This window comes from Argiope bruennichi, chromosome X2 (assembly GCF_947563725.1).
Source record: "Argiope bruennichi chromosome X2, qqArgBrue1.1, whole genome shotgun sequence".
Lineage (NCBI taxonomy): Eukaryota > Metazoa > Arthropoda > Arachnida > Araneae > Araneidae > Argiope > Argiope bruennichi.
In genome coordinates, this window is record NC_079163.1 from 64985318 (window position 1) to 65012383 (window position 27066).

At 28.0% G+C, this 27066-nt stretch overlaps 1 protein-coding gene across 2 annotated transcripts in view; it reads left to right on the forward strand.

Annotated features, from left to right (window-relative positions):
* The first annotated feature begins 6474 nt into the window (after positions 1–6474).
* Positions 6475–27066, forward strand: part of LOC129960276 (ralA-binding protein 1-like) — a 50563-nt gene continuing 29971 nt past the window's right edge. The window contains exons 1-6 of one of the 2 annotated variants that reach the window (XM_056073576.1): positions 6475–6559; positions 11948–12077; positions 17017–17146; positions 19555–19808; positions 21026–21142; positions 21240–21443. In XM_056073576.1, coding sequence (XP_055929551.1) covers positions 11987–12077; positions 17017–17146; positions 19555–19808; positions 21026–21142; positions 21240–21443 — 796 coding nt within the window. In that variant the 5' untranslated portion in view covers positions 6475–6559; positions 11948–11986. Of the gene's footprint in view, positions 6560–8411; positions 8587–11947; positions 12078–17016; positions 17147–19554; positions 19809–21025; positions 21143–21239; positions 21444–27066 lie in introns of those variants that run through there. The other variant, XM_056073575.1, reaches the window with a different exon arrangement.

Genomic DNA, 27066 nt, shown 5'->3' on the forward strand with positions numbered 1-27066 from the left:
AATGCTTTACACCTAAATAATATCCAACCAACTTATTGTAAATCATTGTTGCTCTTATTGCTTAAAGTTAATGATATATAATGATAAGATGATTAATGTCATCAGGTGATATAGAGAATCACGGGTTTATTTAACGGAATCTTTCGTTTTTGCTCTTTCATAATCTTAAATGTAAATCCCCCTCTCTCTCTCGTATTCGGATATTCAAGGATGAAATTTGAAACCTCCACATCGATACTCATTGTCTTCTGTCAGCGACAATAGAACAACCAGACATTATGTATAATATTATTACATTTGATTCAGAAAAGTAAGTTTTTTTTTTAAATAATTTAGTAGCAAAATGGAATATAGTGCTTATTATGTATCAGAAAATTGAGTTATGAATATTATAAAATATTCTTTTGATTGAATTCTTTTGAACCAAAGTACTTTCACACATTCTGGATTTTCTTTTGTTGAATTTCCTCCCATATCAACTTTTTAAGGTCGACCCCACGACAATCCGCCTATCCGAAATGATGTAAGACCTTGAATGTCGCCTGGGAGAGAGCCATTATTTATTTTTTGAAAAGCTTATAATCATCGCCCAATATGGGTGGTAGTTGAGGGGATACATTATAATTTGTTTGACTAAAATGAAATAACTAAATTAATTAATATACAAGCTACTCTGTAGTCAAGAAATATAAATTAAAATCTGCATAAAAAGGAATAAAGACGCATTTAAAATAAAATCGCAACATCCAAAGCATGGTATATACATATAGTATACTACACACCAGTATCAAACAACAACTGATTAATATCTAAAATAATACCAATTGATTAAAATTAAAATGAAAACATAAAATTGGTAGAAGAAAATAAACAATTAATTTAAAATTCTAAACATGGCAGAAGTAGCAAATAAAGAACACCACTAAAAAAGTAAATTAAGAACCTGTGCAGAATCATGCGAAAATTTTTAGAAAACTGTATTCCTTACACAAAAAAAGCCACTAGAATCTGAGACCAAAGCAAGACAGCAAACAACCTAGAGCACAGACCTATCACCACATCCTCTTTGCATTTAATCGCAAACATATCTTGAGATTTCACAAATATTTCCTATAGTCCTCAGCGAAACCTCGTTCTAGAGTACACTTAGGAATCAGTGAGATTTGAATTCATTAGAGGGACGAGTGATAAGAACTTGTAAGCGTATATTCGAAAGCGAAGTGGTCGATCTCTTCCAGACTACCGCTTATGCACGATTGATTATTTATAAAATGAAATCTGTATAGATAAAAATGGAAAAGGACTATGCCTTGGTTTGTAAAAGTAATTATTTATTGTGTGTTAATAAATCAAAATCAACTCTGAGAACATATCCTCTGGCTCTGAGAGCCTTAACACACTATGGAAATTATGAAGCGAGTAATTATTATGCGACCAAGAGTAATCTCTAGATTTGAGTGTCAAAAAAATTTGTTTTGTTTGTCGAAATATAAGGCCATCATTTTCACACAAATCAGAAAGTGCCCTTCAAAATATTTGCTCCTAGAAAATGAACCGATCACTTTGGCCGTATCGACCTCATCACTGACGCGGACAATCGGATATCGCGTCCTTTTGAATTCATATCTGCAATGAATGCCAAACGCCAAATATGATCATCGGAGAAAAAGTCAAAGATCCATCAAGACTTAGTTGTATTAAAAGAAAATTATTCAAATTTCATTTGAAAAGTATTTTCAAACAATAAAGTTTGCAACGTTCATCTCTATTATTTCCTGGCAGTTATTAACTTACTAAATTCCAGTTATCTTTTCTTTTTTACATATTCTTAATTTGAGATATGAAAGAATCTTTTTAACTCTTTCAAACATGGTGGTTTATTTCCTGAACTGTGTAAAGCTAATTATTTAATAAATGGTAGTTTCATTTTTAAGCCATTTGAAGAAGAAAGGACATTTTAAAAGCATAGTTATTCTGTGAACCTCATTATAAAAACTTTTTATTTACTTCAGATATTTGCTACAAGGACCATTTTTGACACATCAACCGGAAAGATCTATTAGAAGAATATGCGATAATTGCAGCACAAAAATAAATAAACAAAAATAGAAAGCAATACATACTGAATGGATCTGTCCAATTTACCAAGCACCTATATGCTTAACACACACACACACATACAAAAAAAAAATCATTTAAAACATTTCGTACTGAGGAATGATTGAGAATAATATTTTGATGCCCTTGAAAAATAACACTTAATTTTAAAAAATAAAATTATTTAATGTTATAATTCATTATTCTAATTGATTTCTGCTATTTATTTAAATCCTGATTGTGAAATTTGCTTTAAAAGTTTAAAAATTTGATATTAAATGGTGAAACTTTGATTAATTCGATATGCTTGAAAGCATTCTATATTATATATTGAAAACATTGTAATATTAAATAAATACCCCTTAAAAAATATAACAAAAAAAGTTTTTGTCTAAATTTGAAATGTTATACTAAAGATTTTTTGAGCATAAAAATAATTTTTTTTCTTCTAATATAGCAAATTTTTACTTGTGTGCAACAAGGTAATTATTTTTACATAAACCCTTGCATCTGGAAAAGTTAATATGGAAAGAGATGTTTGAGTAAAATCTCTAGCTGTATAAATTCTTATATTCAAATACGAATGAAAACAAATTTAACTACGAAAAATATAAGTTATTCAACAAACAAGCTGAAACGTATAAGTACATGTAAAAAGTATTCCAATAGTTTTATATGTTATTTTTTTCAAACTCCTAAGTAAACATTAAATCAAAAATGCTAAAGATGAGAATCAGTTTATTCCAAAGTAAAATTATATAACTGAATGCAAAAAAGTATTGACATAATATGAAACATATTATAAACGCATAAAATAAGAGAAAATAATATAAAGGTTATGAGTGAATGAGATGTATTGTTTGTTACAACAATTAGCAACAATTAACTTCGTTACGGATATTAACAACCACAAAAATTGAAAAAAATTTCTCAAACAAGATGAGTACTGATTTAACAATCTGACAGGTATTATCATATTTAGTGATGTAGGCATGTATATCTTTTTGCCATGGAACAGCACCAATACTATTGAAATAAGTACGAAATGTCTTTCTAACATCTTTTGATAACTGAGCAAGTGAACAGATTTGAAATGTGAGAGCAAGAATTGCAAACCAACATCGGAAATGAAAATGGAAGACTCACAAAAATGTAGGAACAAAATAAAGCAGTGGAAAACCGCCTAAGAAGCAACAAGAAATTATTTTTCAAAAAATTCGTTATGGGGTATTATATTTAAAAAAAAAAATGGTTTTGGGGTTTTCGTTGAATACTGGTATCCCCGCTTTTTCTACCGCTGCATCATCCTCGTCGTCATTATATGAAAAGTTGCCCACCCAAGCTCGCCCTTCGTACTTTCCTCTAGTGTGCTACACTTTGGACACCACTTTACACTTTTGCTTGAATCAACCAGTATCACTGCCATTTAGTCAAAACAAATTTTTTTGTGAATAAGGGGCTGGAATAGCAATTAATTCTCCTACGACTGTTGCAGATTTGGCACATCGATTGGCTAATTCGTTACTCTGGATATCGGCATTTGCTTTCAACCAGAACAAGCCGACTAGCCAGTCCTTCCACCTTAAGCACATTTAGTTTAATATCATTGATAAATTTTGTATCACACTTTCTTGAAATTTCAATTGATGAAAGGCTACTTGTAATAATACTAATTTTGATGCAGTTTTTCCAATGTCCAGCCAGCCTCAAAATTAATTTCTGTCATCTCAGCCAGTAAAACGGAATTATAGGGAGCTAATTTGAAACAATTTCTAATTATTTTATTATTTTTACAAATGAAAGCAGCGGCCCCACCATTATCATTAGTCTCAGAATGGTGGGTGCACACCTCAAATTCAGAATTTTCGATACTATTTGGAAATTTGACAATTTTATGATATACAAAAATATTATTAATTTAATTTATTAATATCCAAAGAAAATTTAAAACTTGAGAACCTTTTATACAAATCTGTAACTTAAAATAGAGACATAGAGAGGGGGTGTTTCCAAGAAAAAGTGCGTTTATGGGACTGGCCCTGAAACATTTAGCTATTTAGCTAACCCGTTGAACTGCATGTAGTTTAGCAATGTGTTGCTTAGTTAAGTGTCTTCCCTATATGCCAACACCATGGAAGAGGGCTTTTTCTGTCACAATATTGTACCATCCTTTTAATAATTTAATATTAGTGCCCCATTTCTGCCCAGTTACATAATTAAAATTATTTGACAGTGTATAAATATTTTTAAATAATAAAATAATAAAATTGCGACATACTAAGAAATATAATTTTATCTCAGACGATATAACGCGACGATGGTATTTGGTATTCGCCCAGTGCTGCACATAATGCATTAGTCTAGAATTGCTAAAAAAAATCACCAACTGCTTATAAATAATACTCTCGTCTTATTGAGGGAAGAATTCATTCTCATTAAGTGAGTTGCACCATGTAAAAGACTATATTAGAGTGAATTATTGGATCATTTGGGGGGGGGACTGAATATCATTTAATAGAATGAATAAGTCATAAAAAATTAAGACCTTTTCTCATGCCACATTCATTGAAGAATAGCAATGGATAAATTTCAATTCATACGCTAAATGATTCAATATCGGATTTCTTCCAAAAAATATAGCCGAACAGAAATACCAACATTTCTGAATTTTACTTTGAAGGATAATTTACTATTACTGATTGCTGATTTAACTACTAGGGATATATTTTGGTATGGATCTCATAATTATTCAACCACTGTTAATTTAAAAGGATTTTGGAACAGCCTCACCATATCATATTAACGCTCCAGAATTTGTACATCAACATACATATATCTTTATAAAAAAAAATAATTCTGCGTACAATCGTTATTTAGACTACTCCTTTCATTATATGCAAATAATCTGGTCTATGGTGTAATCTTCTACTAGCATTCATTTTGCAGGTACCAACTGTAGAATATAAAACTAAACAAAAACTTTAAAAGAATACTATTTTTTATAACATTCTTTACTTAAAGAAATAAAGTAAATAAATTCTTTTCAATAAAATTACACATTAAGCTTAAATAAATAAATAATGTCAATCATGCTTTACTCAAAATAATAAATTAAGAATTAAAAAAATTGTCAATACTAATGAATAATATTTTAAATTAAAAATGTGAATGAAATAACAGCTATCTGAAACAAATATTTAAAAATAACAATAGCAAAAATAGTTGTTATTCAAAAAATCGTAGATATGCACTTCTAATTCGGGCTATTCTCAGAAAAGTGTTTTGAAATGTGAAGTCGCTTCATGCTTAATGGTATTATTGAAATCTTGACTTCCCAATATCCGTGATTTCGCATTTATGGGATGATACTGATGACATTATCAGTATCAGTATCATCCAGTAAAGATAATTCGCAGTTGCCTGTGAAGCGATCTTCTATTGTTAGTCATTCTACTGGTGCCATCTATTGAATCAATATTGAACTAAAGTAAAAACTTTAAAGAAAAGATTGTTTTTTTTTATTTCATTTCTTTTAAGAAAATGCTTTAAGCCAATAAATAAATTAAATAAATGATTTTTAAGAAATTAAAATTAAATATTAATCTTAAAAAATACAAATTAAGTCAATCAAATTTTACTTAAATTAATAAGTATTCACTACAATTACTAAATTTACTATTAATTATAATCAATAATTTTCAGTTAAAAGTATGATTGAAATAATAGTTATTTGGAACAAATATTCAATAATAATAATAAAAAAAAATATTTGTTATTCAGTAACATGAAATTGCTAAATTTTCTGTTAATTGGTAAGATTACTGTATCGTGTTCAAAGAAGTATAGAATTATATCACTTATTTTACGATTCTTAGAGAAAAATGTACAGTTCAGGTAAATAAATTTACAACTAAACATTAATAAATGGGAATAAAGAGTAAGTAATATTTTTTAATCCCTTTCTTTCAATTTGATATTTTTTAATCAACTTTTTCATTAATTATTAATATAATTTCGTACATAGCCTTTTATCTTTACATTTTTCAATTATTAATCTATTTTCACTATTAATTCTATAATTTCATACTTTCACTCAAAATTGCATGAAGAGAAAGCATTAAAATTATAAGTAAATCGTGCATGAGAAATGCCCCTCCTTCTTGGTGTATCTTAATTCATTAATTTATTATTTCTTTTCCTTAGTTTTTTTTTTCATGCATTTTTTCCAACCCCATCCAGGCCGAAAGTTAGTTTTAGAAACAGGAGCGAAATGTCAGTTGTCAGTACTGTGTCGTGATACATCCATAACAATTCATGTATCAATACGCCGTAAAAAATACGTTACTGCGCATACCGCTTCACGCAGGGTTTACCTGAGAGAACCGTGCGCAGATTAGCAGTAATTAGATTTGGCGATACGAAAGATAAACAAATTGGCGACATCCGGACCATCCACAATAAAGTAAGTACCCCCTTCAAATTGACCAATTCTATAGGAGAGTCATATGAGCATTGAAGATTTTCGTAAAGTCAAAATAAATAATTTTAGAATGTTTTATAACCTTTAATTTTATTGCAGATTAATTCTGCATGTACACATCATTTTAACCATTATTTTAATTTGAATACTTTTTTTAATTCAATTTTATATTGAAATGCTATGCTGCACAGTTATTCTACAAAAGAAAGAAAGATGTAATATTTCTTCCAATTAAAATGACAATTCTTTTTTGCTTTGAAGAAGTTTTCATCGACTTTATAAAATATAGAAGCCTATCAGTTAACATATTCATTCAAATCTTTAAAGTTAAAATGTACTAGTGTGACTAGAGAAATTATCTTTCTGTACACAATGAATTAAACAGTGGTAACATTAATTATCTTATTTAATTAATAGTTTTGAAATGATATATTGACATATTTAGCTTTTAAATTATTTTTTCTGTAATATTTAAAAGTTTATAAGCTATATTTAAAGCAATAGTTTTTATATCAGTATTAACACCTGTTTTATAACTGAATAGAGTTGCTTAGACACAATGCTAATTCATTGCTTAATATGCTAAAGAAACCAATTTACAATGCCTAGAGTTCACCTTTAAGATTTTTTGTGTCAGAAAAATAATTAAAAACACAGAAGTGCTTTTGTAGACTCCCAGGAGACCTAGAAATTAACTGCAAGAGGTCTTCTAAATCTTATTTGCAATTCTTAACATCCTTATGGAACATAAGGAACATATACAGGTTGTGGATGGCATGAAACACTTTCTAACCAGTTTTTGTTTATTTGCACCCTTGTATCCTACTATATACAAATAAATATATATATATAAATTTTGTCCAGTATTTTAAAGGTCTTCGAAAAGTATAAAGTAGTTTTATTTTTAATGTAGTAGGTTTTTTAATTAAACGGCTCTGTGTGCTCCTTTCTATTAAAAAAAAAAAAAAACAACAGTGCATTCAGTTTCCAAAGAATTGTGATTGACATAAAAAAATATGTTACAGCTAAAACATGATTTTTGCCTTCTTTCCACTTTGTATTATCATGTTTTACCACTATTGATTTCAGTTTTTAAAATAAAGTATGCATAAATTTATGAATGGTATTTTTCAAACAATTTGTTTTTGTTTATTTTCATCAAATAGACTATCCGAGAAAAATTTATGTAACAATACATGCTGTCGTAAACATTTATATTAAGATGCAATGCTATTATTGTTTGTAACTTTTTTAAAAGTTTGTAAAAGTCTCCTGAAGATAAATCTGTTACTTACATCTTTAATATGTTATTTTAAAGCTGAATTTAGAAAACAAGCATTACAATAAATTTGAAATAATAATTATTCATTTTTAGCAATATAAGTTAAATATGAATTGAAAACAATAAATAAAAATAAAATGTGCAATTTCCACTTTAATAACTTTATTATTTTAAAAATCTGGAGAATGGGCATTTTATAAATTGAATATGAAAGTTATGAAGTCAGGATTTAAAAAAAACAATTTAAAAGAAATACATTAACTAGTTAAATGCAGATTTAGATTAATTTATAGCAAATATGATTACTTTTAAAAGTATTTTATTTAATTTTTGAACTATTTTTTTAATGCATTATGTTTTAGATTATGCATGTTAATACAATTTTGTGGTAAGTATGGTTTGCAATTTCTGACAGATGTTTTCTGACAGATTTCCAATCCAATTCTTAGTTCTGAAATCAGACAACAGATGGCAGTTTGACTCTGCATCCTGATTGGCTAATAACATAAGGTGTACGACTTCATCTAGCCGCTCGTTAAATATCAACGCTTATTCCGCCCTTCTCTCTCTCTCAAACGTTCTTACCTTCGAAAAGTACTGTTTGTAATGAATTCGCTCGTCCCATAGGGATAAAGATGGGTACTGAGATGCTACTCTTACGTTGGAAATGGAAGAAGTGCTGATTTATAATATTAATGCCAGTCTTGACTGTATATAAGGGATTGGGGTAATCATCTAATAATTAACTATATCATTTCCAGTTGTCATTTTTTTAAAGCTGTAACGTGAAATTAAACGTGTTGACAACATTTGTTGGGTCTTGTAAAGTAGTTTCTTAAGGAGGGGGGGGGGGGTTGTAACATTATTTTGAAGAGAATGTTTCGTTCATACCATCTACGTAATATCTGAAGTTTATGGTTTATAATAGTAATTATTTCAGCTGATAACAGTTTTTATTATTTTTTATAGTAATATTTTATGTTTTTGTCAGCGAAAATTTCTTTTATAATGTTTGCTCTTTTGAAATGTATTAGAGTTGATCTGAAATAAATAATAATAATAATAATAATTAAAAAAAAAATAGTATTTTGTACGAATTTTAAATATAAAGTTTTCAAACACATGCCTTTTATTTTTAAATTGTGCTTTTTAAACAAATCACTGTTAGCATTAAAATAATAATATAAATTATTTACTTAATAAAATTTTCACAATTTATGTTTTGCTGCATCTTTTGAAGTATTTCTTTGTCTTTTTCAGCAGCAATCATATGACATCATATAAAATTAGTGTATAAAATTTTGTATACAAGTGTATTCCATTCACTTGTAAAAATTCAAATATGAAGTGCACATTATTTTATTGGATGAATAAAAAGACTGATATATGCCTCTTTGCTTTAAAAGAAAAGAAAAATACTTCATATTGAATTCTTTTTCATCACTTCAAAACAAATTTTTCATATTATCAGAATATTAAATGCAAATCCTTGGGCCTTTTAATTGCCTTTTGAAATAGAGTACATTTACAACAGTTTTGATGAAACAAAAAAGCTTTATATGAATTTCATGTATGTATATTTATTTTCATTGATGCCTGGGGTATATAACTTTCTTTTATTTTGCATATGTGTTGTTATAAGCTTATCTTAGATTTTTACCAAAAAATTCTTATTCATTGATGACAACTAGATTGGAATAAATATAATGGTTTAATGTATCTTCTAATTTTAGACTATTAATTCCGTTTATTGATTGTAGTACCATGTACTGTTTTTGGTCTTATATTTGTAATAGCTGTACTTTTGAATTGAGTGTTAGTGTGTCCATATCTGTGTTCTTTTAAAATATGATATTCTATTATACAGTTAATCTATTTGAAAAATATCAAAGAGCTTACACTTGGTTAAATTTAGAGAAATCACCTCATACCTTACATATGTTTTATAACATTTCTTCTATAAAAATAAGCAATATAAGGCTCTACATCACAAAAGTGCAATTCTTCCAAATATAATTTAACAGGGGAAGACTTATAATGATATTTCAAAGACAGTACGAGTTGATAATACATATTTAAGAAATATTCACAGAAAGTTACTGCGTAAAAGAGGCAGAGCTTGTATTGAATGGATATCATAATTATAATTTTTATAAATATATTATTTTAATTTATTCCATTTTGATATGATTTTGCTATAGAATGTATTAAATATTTAATTGGAGGAAATTGAATGTTTTTACTTGAAACACTTTTGTTTTCATACATTTCTTTCTTTCTGCCTATATCATTACTTACAATAGGTATTTATTTACATTCCTTCAGAGATTTGTTTCATTTTCATTACCTGTGTGAACCATGACTAGTACTTACTTTAAAAGATATAAAATGCGAGTTGTGCTTTGCAGATAATTCCGAGAAAATTGAATTCGAAAAATTCAGCTATGTTTATTTACTCTGTAAGTTTTTTTTTTTTTTTTTTTTTACATATAGCCTATAGCCCAGTGGATAAGCATGAGGTCTTAAAATTGTGGTGTGCTTTTGCAGACAACTATTTAATTTTTTAAATAAGTGTGTTGTGCTTTTGCAAGTGATTAATACTGAATAATATTGTGAAAAGAAAATCATTTTTTTTTGTAATCTTTCTCCATTAAAAAAAAAAAACTGTCTAAAGTTTGTTGAAGTAATTGCTGATCCTCCAGCTGTTGTAACATAGGTTGTAGTGCAGATGTATTATAGCAATAGTGACTTAACAGCTTGTAATAATTCACTTAAAAGAATTGATTGGATGGTATGATTTTTTGAAAGAGATAATAAAAATAGCAAAACTATCAGCATCAAGAATCAACCCAGAGACCTAATGCTTATTCAGTGGTCCCTGTGCTGCATGAAAAAAAAAAAAAAAAAAATGAAACATATTGAGTTGGAAATTCAGTCTGAAATTTGTCTGCATAACATATAAATTGCATATGTTTTAGTCATAGTCTGCACAGTTGATGAAAATGGATGGAGTCAGTAAGTATACGGATAAATTCCACTCCTTATGCTTAGCCTGAATAAAATATGAGATTCTTAATTGGAAATTTACCTTTGAGCTTTTAATGATTTGATTTACAAATATATTTTTTTAATGTTTAGTGTTGTGAATCATTATTTCTGAAACAAATAGGATTAATACATATAAATGTCAGATTAATATGTTTTATTAAATAAAATCTTTGGGTGATACTCCTTGGTAAATTTAAACACTTTTAGTTTCCAAAATAGTCATTCCAATCAAAAGCTCTTGGTTCCAAAGAGAGAGAAAGAGCCTGTTGATAACAAAATTGAACAACCATATATTTGACATCAATTGATGTGTATAATTAAAAAATCGGTTGCAGAACAATCAATATAAAAATAAAATTTTTACAACTGTTTAAAAACCCACATACCTTTTGCATATTGCATATGAAAGATTCAGTTCAATAAAATTTATGTACAGTTTATCATTCTGAATTACAATTTTTTAGACTAAAAATCTGATGTGAAGTTTCAAACTGTAAATAAACCTGCGAAATCTTCAATTTACATACTTTTAGATTGAAAGCCATAGAAAATATTTTAGCAAGAAAGCTGGTTTGAAACAAACATTTTACTTAATGAAAAGTTCTTTGAATATTTTATTTAAATTTCTGAATGCTACTGATTTTTGCATTAATTAGATGTGGGAATATCAAATGCCAAAGAAGTTTGTATTTTCAAAATCTACTTGCACACTTGTCGGAATTTCATTCATACTTTGTTTACGTTCCATATTATTATATTTAATTGAGCAGATAATTATAAATAAATACCTGTGCATTCGACTAGTTTTTATTTAGTTATTTCTAGTTTTGTTTTGGTTAAAGTTTTCTTCCTGTTCTCAATGAAATTATAGTTGCCAAATGAAAAGTTTATTAAATTTCTGCTTTATTAATCGTATACAAATACTAACCTTTATAGTGTATATTCAAAATAAATTATGATAGAAACAGAATAATTTGATTTAAAATAATTCGTGATTAAAGAATATTGTTTTGTATTTTGACTATCTTTTTTTATTGCAGTTAACAGGAAAATTTATTTGTTTTTAAAGAAAAAACACAATGGATTTTGAAAGCCCTGATGTAGCTAAAGATTTCCCAGGGTTGTATGCATCTGATAGTGTGAAAAGGAGCCAGTCTCGTGACAGTGATTGTATGTTTTGACACATTTTGATTTTCATTTCTAACCACAAAGTTTTGCAAACTGTTTTTTTTTTTAATTAATTTGATTGAGAACAGTATGTTTCTAATATTTCATGCATATTTTTTCCGAATTTCTTTTTCTTAAATTGGATTAAAATAAAAATGTTATTTATGTGTTTTTCTACTTCTACCTTTCTTAAAAATTGTGCAAATAATAAAATTTCTGGCATAAGAAATAAACTAATACAAAAATATGAGTTTATTAAGCTAAAGTTTTAATTACTTTTTCTATTCATTTCTGTTAAATTCATAATCTTATTATTTCTTGCCTTGAATACAGTCACTTCACTTACTCTCAACAGTAAATTCAATGCCAATTTCTAAAATAATATTATCATTGCTAATTATACGTCAAGTTTATTGTTAGATGAGATTTTAAAAAAATTAGCAAGTGTTTGATAAAAAATGAAAATTTCATATATTAAAATTTTTATTTGGTATTGATGATAACAATCATTTTGCTATTTAATGTTTAAAAATAATTAGAATGACCAGGCTAACTAGAGTAATATACTAGTCATTCACATGAGTTTGGGAATAAATTTGTTATCAGATCATAAAAACTAATTTTTCCTATTTCTTTTTTGCTAGAATTTAAATTTTTTTTCTTGGTGTTGATGTATCACATTCTGCAGAATATTATTTCTGCCTTAATTTACTTCTTGCTGAGAAAGGACATCTTAATGATTATTTATTGTTTATAATCCTTAATTATTTGATAGGAGCATGTAATAAATCTTAAATTACCTTACATAATATGTTACCAAACTGAAGCTTCCTTGCACTAGAGAAAAAGAATCATTTGTAATAAATATGGCAAACTTGGAGGGGAAAAAAATCTGCGCTGGTATTTCGTGTATACTTTTTAAATATTGTCTTACTGAGTATTCTTTGATAAAATTTTTATCTAGAATTAAACTATTCTTTTTTACTCCATTGATATATCTATACTCTTTTGGTTGAAAATTCAAAAGCTTAAGGCAGATTAATATAAATATTGCAAAATTACATTTGAAAATGTGGTATTATATGGTAGAACAGAAGAATTGTGAGTTTATTTATTTTATATTAATCTGAACTTGATTAAAACAAAAATAAAAAAAATCCGACCCACAGTTTCTCTATTACCTTTCTGCTCATTAAAATATTGTTAAAGGTCTTTTCTTAGAAAACAAAAATTTTCTGAAAAAGTTTTTAATCTTAATAAAAGTTTCTGTGCAATTTTTACTTTCCTGTTTAACATTCCAATGTTACTTGTGATTCTTTTTGATCAGTTCAATGTTATGCATAATTTATACTTATCCTTCTTGGAGAACCTGAAGACAGTCTGTGTGACATCAATAGCCTTGCATGAAACTATAGGGAAATTGATACAGTGATATGACAGTGCATAATCAAAAGCTTTAGTATAAGATGGTTTCTGAAAAATCTACTTTTTAGGTTAATTTTCCATTCTCACTTAAACTAGCAAGAATGGTCTTCCCCAAACTTTCTTGTGTTTATTCTTCAGATGACAAAATTATGTACCAAATTTTGTCCTTTAGCTATTTATGTGTTTTAGTTGTGATGTTTGCTTGCATTTTCACACAAACTTCCTGTAGATAGATTTTGCGTAAAATTTGACAGATATTTTCAAATTCAATGTAAAGATCAGGTTCAAAAGTTCCGAAGTGCGAAAATTTATCAAAATTTCAGGATGGAATTTTTTGATGATTATAATACTTCCTTTTTGGTTCATATATGAGAGAATAAAAAAGATTGGAAATACATGCACCATGCATTTTTATGAAACTACCTCAAATTTTCTTAAAAATAGAATGTAACCAATGAATGAAGGGAAATATAAGAAATGTGCTGCAAACTTTAATGATCTTGTCATTGAATATTTTTGACAGAGGATAGGACTATTGAACTTCAATATATCAATTTGAAGATTCCCTAAGAAAGAAAGGGGGGGGGAGGAGATAGGAAAAATTTCAATATACTGATTTGCTTATTGATACTTTTTCACTGCTTTCTTACTATAAGAATTATGCAGTTTTAATTATTGATAGTTAAAGAAGGCTTAAAAGAATTAAGCTATCATGAATATTTTTGTTAACAGTATTATAACTTCATGGGAAAAAAAAGGACTGCATTAATATATTTCAGTGTCTGATGGATCACATTATAAGCTTTTGTTTACTGTGAGTGTAGCATACATGAAAAGTAGAAACACAGTAATGATAAAATGACAATCACTGATAATTATTTTCAAGTAGGAAACAAAAGCAGTAAGGATAGTAATGAGACACCCAATAGAAATCGCTGATAAAAAAGCTAAACTTTTTTTAACATGACATAATGATTCTTAATCTAAATAATGTGATATGCAATTAAAAAATACATAATTTGTTTATAAAAGCAAAATAAATTTTCTTCATTTTTCAACAGTTTGGTCTAATACTTCTTTGAGCATGGTATTTTGACATAGCTGTTTCAAAATGTTCACTTTTATACAGAAAGATTAAAATTTCTTCAAGGATACCAGGAATAAAGCTGTGTTGTGCAATTTGGAATACTTCCATTACTTGCACTCTAGATGATTTTGCAAATAATCCAACTTCATTGTTGCCATCATCTGGTTTATTCTGATTGTTGGGGTAATCATCCACAATTAATTCTTCATGCAAAATTTTTTTGAATTCATTTCCCTAATCTATTTTTCTTTATGAAGTGAGTTTTTTTCCCTGCCTTTTTTTATAATTTTGGTGTCTGTAAGCTTTCATTTTCTCTTTTTTCCTGATTTTTTCAGTAGTTTCTTCTACAAAATAAACTTTTAAGAGAACACTTTTTTTTTTTTTTTTATAATAAGTAAAACATTACTCTTCCATTTTGTGGCTATTGTGCTTATATATAGTCGATTTAAGAATTTTTCTGTCTAAGAATTAAGTTTGTCATTTTCAGATGCACTTGAGAATTTGTTTTTGGGAATGAGCCTTCAAGATTTTAATTTTTTTATGGTCTGTATGTTATAACTTAGCAGTCACATTAGGCAGCAAGAAAACAAGTTAGCGTTTGTCAGTTTTTGTAAAAATGATCTAGGATGGCCTGAGTAATTATTCTCAAAGAAGCTGTTAGTCAAAGCTAGATATTTCTCAAAAATTTCTCCTTTGGTTTCCATGATTATTTGTTAAAATCATAACCAATATGAAGTGATTTCATGACTTTAAAACAATGAAAATGTTGGCTTTCTTCTACCACAACAAATTTTAATTTCTCTTTATCAGACATTTGACAACTGTAATCAATCTATTTTAGATTTTCTCTAAAACATGCATCATCAATGAAAGTAAAATTTTTTATAGGCAAATTGAAAAAAAAAAAAAAAAAAAATCTTTTACCCTACCGAGTACATTATCAGGCTCTGATCAACCCCCCCCCCCCCCGTTGGTTGTTAGAAATGTGTTTTGTTATTGGTAATTTTGTACATCAAAAAATGCAAACACTTTTACCTGATATTATTTTTTTTAATGCCATGTTGCTTTGTGAATTTATTGTGGTACTCATTTGAAAATTTTTGAATTAGCAGGCAGCATATTCTGTAGCTTTATCCTTAATGAGCAGCCACTCGTAGGAATTTTCTTGTCTCTTTTATCATTTTCATTAATTTCAATATTGAGTCATCCACCTTGCCAAAATGGAAGAATTTAAATTTGAATAATGTTCAACATTGTCAAATTTTGAATAACTAAATCATAATTTTTCAAAATTGTCGATAAAGTACTGGTCAAAATTTCATACTTTTTTAACACTTGTTTTATTACTCCTTTTTAGTCTTATTAAGCTTAGTTTCTTTTTCATACTTAAAGATTTATGTTTGGGTGCTATATTCACTAGAAGAAATCTATTGCTAAACTGAATTTAAAGCAATTTTTAGTTCATATTATTAAGGTATCATGATTATTAAGGTAGACAACTGCCTAGGAACCCTGTAATATTAAAGACTCCCGAAATTTCGATTTTTTTTGTTATATTTTATGTTTCCATTTAATTTACATGACTCGTATATTCAAATTAAAATCATGTTTAAATGTTAGAACATTATTCTAATATTCCTAATTTTATTTTACAAGTTTTATTTTCTGTTTAAAAATTCTAGAACAAAATGCTACTCTATAATTTATTAAATTCCTGATTCTGTAATTAAATGCCAATGAGATTGTATTTCAAATTTTTTTTAAAGATTGCTTTTAAATTTGAATCTTGAATTTTTTTTTTATATGCAAAATACTGAAGCTTACTCTCTCAAATGGGATCCATAATTAAATGCTCTGTTGGTTTATTAAAATTTGATATTTAAAACTCCTTATATAGAAAATTAAAACCAACAAAAAGTATCTGGTGATGGAAGTTTGAAAGGGAAAAGGGGGCTCCCAAAACTGCATTGCTTAAGAGCCCTTAGAGAATTTGATCTTGTTCTTAGTTTAAAAAGGGATTTGTAAATCAAAATCTAAGAATTCCGTGACTCAGCAACAAGTGTTTATTTCTCTTTTATAACTGATTTCTGGTCTTAATTATTATTCTAACAAGAAATGGTGAAATAGTTCCCTGCTTCCTGAAAATTAATATTAGGACCCTCTAAATAAAATTAATGGTTGCTTTTCAACAACAATTAGTGTACATATTTTTATGCAAATCTTTTCGTTCCAAATATAGAAATTTAATTTGATATCCAGAAATTGTTTTTCTATTGAAAATCTAAGTTTCCTGGAGGGGAAAAATAAAGAGATTTTCAATATTTAGAGATTACATTGTATATATATTTTTGGTTTTATGTTATTTGTGGTAAATTGTTATCTTTATATTTACTTTGGATAGTTTAAATATTTATAAATTCTTAATTATAGATAGTGATGAAGAAAAATCATCCAAAAAAGATTTACTTGGTAAAAAGAAAGATAAAAAAGAATCTAAGAAGGATAAAGGCTATGTAGTTTTTGAAGGAGAGAGTTCAGGTGATGAATTTGATGAAGCCAGGTTAGTCAAAAGTTTTTATACTGTCTGATAATTAAACTGATCGCTCTATATTTTACTTACAATATCTTAACAAGCATTTTCATTGAATGAGAAATGTATATCTTAAGTGTTAATAAGATGTTATGTAATCTAACAAAATCTTACATAAAAATCTGACAACCTTTAAAGTGGGCAAATTATTCAAATTAGAGAAGATAGTTTCTTATGCAAATAGTTTCAACATCTAAAACATAGATTTATATCAGATTTTGAAACAAATCTATGTAAGGGTTGATGGTCTGAATTCTGGCCTGTACATTCTCATGCATGTAAATTGGATAATTCAAAAATGCAACGGCATAGAGAAAGGAAAGTTAGTATATGATCTTGCTTCTAAAATTGTAGTTGTGTGTCAAATTTTCATTCATTTGGTTGAAAAAAGGCATCTGAAATGTATACTTGGTTTTCTTCATTATATTGTAAAGCACGGAATACTTTTGTGCAGGACTCTGAAAGTAAAAATCTGAACCCTCTTTGCGTTCATGGAGGCAGGCCGGAGGATTGTGCCATTTTTAAAGAAATATGTCAGAAAGTTTTGGGAGTGCTCTCCCTCTAAATTCTCCTTCGAACGTCTAGTAAAGGGTACTTTGTATTATGAAAACGGAAGCATAGATTCTGTGTTTACTAATATTCAAACTTATTTTAAACTAGATGAAAATTATTGCCCAGCATTAAAACATGGTGCCAATTAGTTATTAATTTTTCTTCTTAATTAATATCTTTTACTTGAATTATGAAGTATCATTGTTATTTTTGTTTGTTTGTATGTATTTCTTTTTTCTTTGAGTATTGGGAAACAGTATGAATCTTTTGCTAAATTATGTGATCTTCAAAGTATTGTACGAGCTTTATTGCCAATATTTTCTTCTATTTTTTTTATTATTATTTTGCATACCTTTAAAATTCTTAATTGAAGCAAAACGCTTCTAAAATTAAAATAATACTAAACACATTAATTTTAATGTTATTTGATACATTGTACACATGCACATTTCTCCTGTATTTATAATTTTTTCGAAAAATAAAATAAAAGAAATGTAATATTTTTTTCTTATGGGATTTAATAGTTTCAGAAACCTGATAGTATTATTATTTGACGATTTTACCCTGCATAGATGATGATACACTGTGAATAATACAAAAGCATTTCTATAATTCTTTGTTAGGTCTTCTCTTTTTCCATCAAATGCGTTTTCTATACTTTTTTCTCTTCTTGTCATTTTCATCTACATTATTTCAATTAGGAACATGTATTTATGGTTTGTTTGGCTAATTCAATTTTGAAATTCTCCTTTGTTGCTAACTTCATAATTCCACCGATAATTGAAGTATACTATGTTGTCAATATTGTTAAGTATAATGTAAATATCTCCTCCTCCATCTTTCATCACATTCTTATTTTTGTAAAATCAATGCTTCCTGGCACATGCACAATAGCGCGGAGGGTTTCTGTAGTTGAAAATATCTGAAGCGAAGCCAGATAAAAATTTACAAAAATTTATTCATTCACTCTTTTTTTTAAAAAAAAATTTATGCGATAAAAGAAAAATTTAGCAATAAAAATCAAATTTTTACTTTTTTCTGTAATGGGTTAAATATTTTTCAAATGTACATGTAATTTTTTTACAATGGTTGGTGAGCTAAAAGTGATGCAATTTTGCTCTCTCTAAATAATTTCTTTTATTTTGATATAATACTACTTCCTTTTAGTTCAACATTGCATACTTTTATTACAAATATTTTATTTCTGCTAGTTTTCATTTTGTATTCATAAATGATTTTTTTGTATGTGTTAATGGAATTATTAGTCTTGATTTGGGTGTTGGTAGAATAAAACAGGGAAGTTCCCATTAGAAAGAAATAGATTATTTCATTCTTAAAATTCAGCCAATGCTCATGTGATTTTGCATTACTTCTTATATGAGTAAACCTATGACAATCAGTTAGTTATGAGTAAAGCCTGTATAAATGTGTACACATCTTCAACTATATTGTGTAGGTTGGTTAGTATGATTGCAAAAATTGGGAAATGCTTACAAGAATGATTCTTATCTAAAATCTAATGGTTGAAAATGATTTTTTTCCTTTTATTTTCTTAGCATTAAATTTTTATTCCATATTGAATTTAATTAAAAGGGTAGAACATTATTTCCCTCCATACTATTAAGAATGTACTGTGCAATGCATTAGAGGAACAAAAGGAAATGAAATCATTCTGAAGTGATCAAGATTTGCATTTCATTTATTTTTTTACAGATGAGTTTTTTCCCCTTCCTCTTTTTGTACATATACAAGCATTTTGTTGCATGCATTTATGTATAATATATGTTTGAATAATAATTTTTAATATCAAATTTCTTCTTAATCAGGAGCCCTGGTAAAGGCAAAAAGAATAAGTCCTCTACTTTCAAATTTCCTGGCAAAGATAAAAAAGATAAGCACAACAAATCTAAAGACTCTAAAGAGAAAAAAGATGAAAAGGAAAAAGTATGCAAAAAGGAAAGTAAAGAAGGTAAAAAAGATTTTAAAGAGCCAGAGAAGATTAAAATCAAGAAAAAGAAAGAAAGCAAACTTTTAAGAATAAAGGATAAAAAAAAGAAAAGCATTGATCAAGAAGTTAAAGGTAGTTAAACATATACAGTCTTTCTCAGATTTTTTAAAATAAATTTTTATTCTCTTTTATTTTAACTCTTCTTAGTCTTCTGTAATTTGTTTTTATGAAGACCATTTTAAATGTTAATTTGATATTCATATTTCTTCCGAAATTTAAGAGATTTTAGTTTAACTTTAGTATTCCCTAAAGAATACTTATGTAGAAATAAAGCATTAAGGTAAGTGTATATTAAATGATCACAATTAAATCTGGCCTTTTCAAAGCACTCTGTAGTTGAAACTAAAATGCATATTGATTTTGAAAGTTATAGATAGACAATTCAAAAAATGCACTGAAAATTTCCGTATAAAAATTGCTAAGATGAACATTACTGACATCATATTTGAAAAGATATGCAATAAATATATAGGCTGTTTTAATATTTTCAGACATTATGACTGTACAAAAAATGATAATTGTGGTATTGTAAATGAAGGGGGGGGGGAATCTGATTTGCATAAGAGATGGACTGAGCATGAGTTCCGAGTATAAAAAGATGGAGATTAAATGAGTAGCAATATTTTAGTTACTAAGACTATTAGTTTACTGTGTTTGTTAGGCTGTCTGATATTGTAAATGAGTATTTTTATTATAATCGGCTATTTTGTCATACTATGAATCACATGCATCTTATTAACTGTTGCTAATTGAAACAACTGTTAATTAACAATAGTTGTTTCAATTAGACAATTTGCAAAAACAATTAATTAAACAATTAGACAAATTTCAAAAACAATTAATTAAACAATTAGACAAAAATTAACAACAAACAAACAATGTTTGTTATCAAATGCATCATTGAGTTTTCTTATTCAATCATAAACATCCATACTCATAATAGACGTTTTTTTGGTAACATTTGTATTATGGTGAAATTTTAATAGTGTTTATTATTTTTGTTGCAGTTATACTTTTTTCTTAAATACTGCATTATGAATTACCAATGCAGTAATACATAAAGGTAGATCTTAACAAAGAAAAGTTAACTTAAAAGCCTAAAACTTGTAAAATTTTATGTATTAAATTTATATTGTTTGAATTTTGAATACAATATTGCGTTTCTAGTTAATTTTTACCACCTGTTGAAAAACAATCTGCTGTGATCACTACATTATATAGTCTGTTATTTAAAGCAACACTTTATTGTTAATATTTTCTGGAAATATAAAGTTCCTCTTGAATTATAGAGGACAAGCCAATATTTGGAGTTCCACTTGCCGTTGCTGTAGAAAGAAGCAAGAGCCATGATGGTATTGAATTGCCTGTGATAGTTCGGGAATGTATTGACTATATTGAAGAACATGGTATAGTTTCATTATTTGTTTACTTGTATTTATTTTCTTTGTATAGATTTGAACATTGCCATTCATCCTAATATGCAGTCTTTATTTCTTATTTTAGGATTAGCTTGTGAAGGCATTTATAAAATCTCTGGATTGAAATCCAAAGTTCGAAAATTAAAAGATCAGTATAATAGAAGGGAGAAAGTATATTTGTATGAACATGAGCCCCACATTGTGGCTAGTCTTCTAAAACAATTTTTACGTGATCTGCCTGAACCAATCCTTACTGCTGCTCTTGCATCAAAGTTTGAAGAAGCTGCTGGTAAGATCCTTTTTCCATTGTACTTGCTAGATATATTTTTCTTCAGTCATGTTATCAGAAAAATTCTTGTACTCTATTCTTTAAAGAAACTTGATTTCTTAATTTCGAGGGTCTTTTAGTGATGAACAGTTATACAACCACTTCAGACGACTACTAAAGGGATGCCAAATACATCAAAAAACAAAATTCCATGTACCAAATTATTCAAGTATAAAAGACACATTAGGGAAAGCAAAACTTTTTAAGAAAGGAAAGAAAGCATGAGGTTCTTAGGGTGGTTCTTTTAGTTTTGAGAAAGAGAAACCTAAAATACTCATGTTTCTTACTTCCTGCATTTTTCGTATGCAGATGTTGTGTCATCTTTTTATGATTGCTTTTGAACTGCCAGAATGAGCTCATTAACCTTGTCTATCAGTGACAGTTAAATAGTTCGTTTGTATAATTTATCAATTCAGGGTAAACAAATGAACGATGAAATGTCTTTGTCAGCAAGATTAAACGACGAGTCGACGAGTCGATTAAAAGAAATCAATCCAAGAGTTGAGGAGCTGAGAACTAACAAACTTGGAGGAAAGGGAAGGTAAGTTAGATAAAACTGGCTATAGCATATTCCTGAAATAAACCAGTAGACGATTAGAGTCAGATGAACTGCTGTGAAATTTTTTTTTTATTTATCATATTTTTATTCTTGCACCAGTCTACTGTGTACATCGTAAATATAATTAATAGAAATAAAAAAATCATTATACTCAATTAAATACTCATTCATACGAGTTATATTTTGTTGAAATACCTCACTGCTTAGTTTTCTCTTTCCTGCTCATGTAACAAACTATATCAACCTGTTAATAGAAACTTTTCATGACTTATTGAAGTGTTTGGTAAATTTGATTTAATTATTGCAAATCATATCAAAAGACTGAAAAATCAGAAGTAAATATTTATTATTTCGGAAAAAGTGCACAAAACAAAACTCTATTGATTTTTCTCCATATCATCAAATCTATAGCGAACAATCTGAAAAAGTCCAAATATTCTATTACATTAAACTATACACCAAAAATGTAAATGTAATCAATCATAAATTGTTATCAATAATTTTTCAGTATATTTTGTTGATAATTTTGCTATTTGTAACTAAAGAAAGCTTTCTGGGCTTTGTTGAAGTTTCTACACTGCTGCAAAAAGGATCAACTATTCTACCATGAAAATTTTTTATATATAATATAAATTTCTATATTTCTTCATAAATATGTATGTTAAATTTACTTAATATATATAACTCTGTATATTTAATTTAATAAAAATGCATAGAAAGAAGAAAGGAAAAGATACCAAAGGAAAAGATACCAAATCTAGCAAAATATAACTTTTTCTGCTACGTTGGATACAATTTTTAAACTCATTAGAAACTATTTAAGCAAATAAAGTCACAATGTGAAAATAATAGTTTGCTTAATTTAAATATTATTAATACATTTGAAAAAGAATTCAAACAAAATCATTAAAACTTGGAAAAAATGTTTTTTAATAAAAAATATTGTTATTAATGAGGTTTTGGAAGGTATAAAACTAATTAAAGACTTAAAATCATTTCATTCTTGATTCAGGTTCTCTTAGAAGCACTTTGCTAAATTTAGAAAATTAATCTTAAGAATTTTTTCGGAAATTTAGCTATAAGCTTGAAAATGTTATTAATTTTGCCAGGTTCAATGGCATGTAGATAAAAAAAAAGTTTTTCCTATAAGAAATTTACTGAGAATTATTTGAGATACTCAGGATGTTTAATCAAACTTTCTATAGATCAATGAGTCGTGAATTCTATCTGTGTTCTTGATATCACTGACGAATTTTCTGCATCTAAAACCAGATGGGTACTGTTGCAATGGGGGAGGGGTATACTCATTTATTTGTTATATATTTAGTTTTTACACAAAATTTGTGACATCTTTATGTGTCATTTCATTATTTGTGAATACAAATTGTATAAAACTGTTTAATAAAAATTTTCATTGTATTTAAGTATTGTTGGCATTAGTGATCACATAGTTCATTATAAGTATTGTTTCTCTCTTTATTATTAGATTTAAATTTGTCAATTTTTTGCAATAGTAGTTTTTTAAATTAAACTTTGCTCTTAGTTTTATCAGTAATTTTTTATAAATTTCTATTTAAATAATTTGGGCTTATTCATTAAAATTATTTTTTTGCTTTAATTTTCTTTCTTTTATTTATTTATGGGGAGGGGCAGATGTCAATGTGGTAAAGGAGAGAGAATACTAAAACAGTAATTTGCTTAAGGTATGAAAATTTTAGAACTGGCTTGTTAGTTTCTTGAATAGTATGGATATGAATGATGATAGTTCGCCGTAAATTGAATTTACTTTTAATTTACTGCTTCATTTCAACTCTGGTTAGAGATGCAATGCAAAAGATCTCTGAAACACAGTTCATTGGAAGGCTAGTACACTGCTGTTCATTTACTGTTATAAAACTTTGGTTATCAATTATCAGTTTTGATTTTGCTTCTGTTTCAACACCGGAGGTATGTTTTGCATATTAGAAGGAAAATTTATAATATGATTTTATAATGTATTTGCATAAATTAAATCTGGTTTATATTTGGAAATGAAAATATGCTCATTATCTCTTGATTACTAATTAAAAAATATTAAGCAGTCCTCATTTTGAGTTGTAATTTTCTTAAGTATGCCACAGATAATTTGTCTGCTAGTCAGATAATCTGTTCCTGTGTAATGTAATTGATTGTAATTTGAAAATTAATGCAAGATTTTTGCTGATACATAATGTAAATATATTTTACATTACGCTTTAAAAAAATGGGCCACTTTTGTGCATGCTGTGGTGTCTCATTCATTATGCTGCAATGCTTTGAAATTATTTTTTTTAATTACATTTTCTTTTTTTAACTTATTTGGGTATTTTTTCATTGAGCTCCATGCTCTTTGTTTACTTTTTCACTCTGAGAGTTCGGTGAACTACGAAAATGTAAAAAAGGCTATAAAAATATGAAAAGAAGACAAATGAAACAACAAACAGCATAAACATTAGACGGGGCTTCGGGAAGCAGGCCCTGAAAGCCCACTATACTCGCAACTTTGATGATGTTAAAAAAAAAAAAAAAAAAGAGTGCGGTAATTAAAGATTGAAACAACTCACTTTAATTTTCATTTTATATAATTCATCCTGTTATTATTCTATTCTCATCTGTTTACTATGATGCTATTGTGTGCTCCTGTAAGTAGCTTATTATTTCATATTACTCTATGTAAATGGTTTTATAAATGATCAAGTTAAATATATATTATTTCGTTTACATCTACAAAGGGAATTCTTTCATCCTTTAAATTTAGAGGCGCTGGAGCTGCAATCAGAGGAAACATTACATGGGGCACTGAACATTATGGTGGAACGAAAAAAAAAATCAACTTCCGATTTTCAATTTGTAATAGCGCGGAAAAGTTGCCTTTTGGTATAGATAAAATAAATTATAAATATGAAAAATATTGGAGTACGTTTTGAGGTGCCGCAAGAATGTTCAAGTTTCATAAAAACACATTTTTTGGAAAAGAATTTTTCGTAATTCGATTAGGAAATGAAAATTTTTAAATAGGCGTTATAATATGAATAAAAATATGTAATAACAGTTTTACTATTCCATTGGCATGGTATCCAGGACACTGAGTCATCGCCGGAGTGAACAAATGCTTATAAAATTGCCATCTGTAGCTTCCATTGCTGATCGTATCGGAATATCAAAGCTACTGTAGTTATAGCTAGTGCTGCTTTACAAGACTTGGGTGCAATCAAAGAAGAAGACCAATTCAATGTAATAGACATTGTGAAAATTAATAGAGCAAATCGAAGAGATCTCTTATGACAACCGTTATAATCAGATAACCGAAAATAGAGGATTGCTTATTGATGGAAGAAAATACTTAACAATTGTTGAAGAAAAGAAAGAAACGAAATAAGTTGTACAAAAAATTTATTTCAGAAAAGCTCGTTTCACTAATAGATGAACCAAACTCTTAAGCTTTTAGCCACAGAACACCTAAATCTAGCATGGGGAAAGATGCAGAAGATAGTATATTGGAATTTCTTGATGGTACAGAAAACGAGAAACAACTTTTGAACTTTTCTGCTATTGGGTGTGATGGAAGCGTTGTAAACACTGGGCATAATAATGGTGTGATTTCCTCGATGGAAAAGGAAATCGGTAGATCTTTACAATGGTTAATTCGTTTGTTTGTAATGAGCTACCATTGCGACATCTTTTTTGTGGTTTAGAAAATAATACGAAGGGACCCAATGAGTTTAATGGTGAAATAGGTCAGCAGCTAGAAAACTGTGCTAATTTTCCTGTGGTTACTTTCTTGCCAATTGAAATAACCTTCCCTGTCCGTGCAAAAAATATTTAAGTGCGGATCAAAAATATTAATTGGATATGTGTATTGCTGTATCAAGTAAAAATTGCTCACTAGATTTATAAGAAACCCTGGAAATTAGCTCATTCCAAGTAGTTGTCATTAGCTAACCGCGTGCTTAGGTTGTATGTGGAAACTGAAAATCTAGGGCTTGGGAAAATTATGTGCCTGTGTGGTTTAATATTAAGTTAAAACCTTCATGTACTTATGGTACCAAACGTCTGTTTAACCTTATCTCATATTCACGCTATCTCTCTGATGATCTCAAGGACGTTATAGAATGGTAGAGATGGGTACTTTTCTGCTCCAGAAAATACCTTTTTCTCCATGCTAAGTGATAAACGTAAAATTCGAAGAGAACTTGATTTCGACGCGTTTTAAAAGCAAGAACAAAAAGTAGAGGTAGAGCCAGGAAGTTTAAAGTTCCAAAGATAAATTACGATGCAAAGGATTATTTCGGCATGATATAGCTTGAAAAGGACGTTACTAGCCCCCTCCCTCCCTTTGTTAAAATATGTTTCCAGTGACTCTCTGAAAGACTTTATACGGAATGCATCTGAAGCTGAACCAAATAGTATAGTGGGTTTGGTTATCAGCTTTCTCCGATTCATTTTCCCGCGCAAGCAGTGGAAATAGTTGTGAAACTTTTGACCGAATCTGCTCAAAATGTCTGTGGCTCACTCGCAAGAAATGTTGTAGAAGCAAGCAGTTTGCAGCTGTAACATTTGTAATAATTAAGAATACAGAAGTAAGAAACATAAAATTTGACATTAAAGAATGTATTTTTTTATTATTGTATTTTGTAATTAATATTTCTTTCCAATTGTAAGCTTATATTATATATTTAAAACCATCTTTTGTAGCATTATATACAGTATAAATTCATAAATATTTATATAAGTTTCTAATTTTTCAATTTTTTTTTTTTGCTCTTTGCGGCCTCTCAAGATGTTGTAATATTGCAAATACTTTAATATATATTTTTTAACCTAAAAGGCAATTTTTTTCCACACTATTTACCAAACTAAAATCTAAAAAGGATTTAAAGGCCAATTTCGTTCCATCCTACAGAACATATTTTCCCCATTTTCATTCAAAGCTCATCATTCGCACAATTTTTGCTTTTTATGAGATACGGTTTTGATTCTTGTTGCTTCGACAGAAACACATCTGTT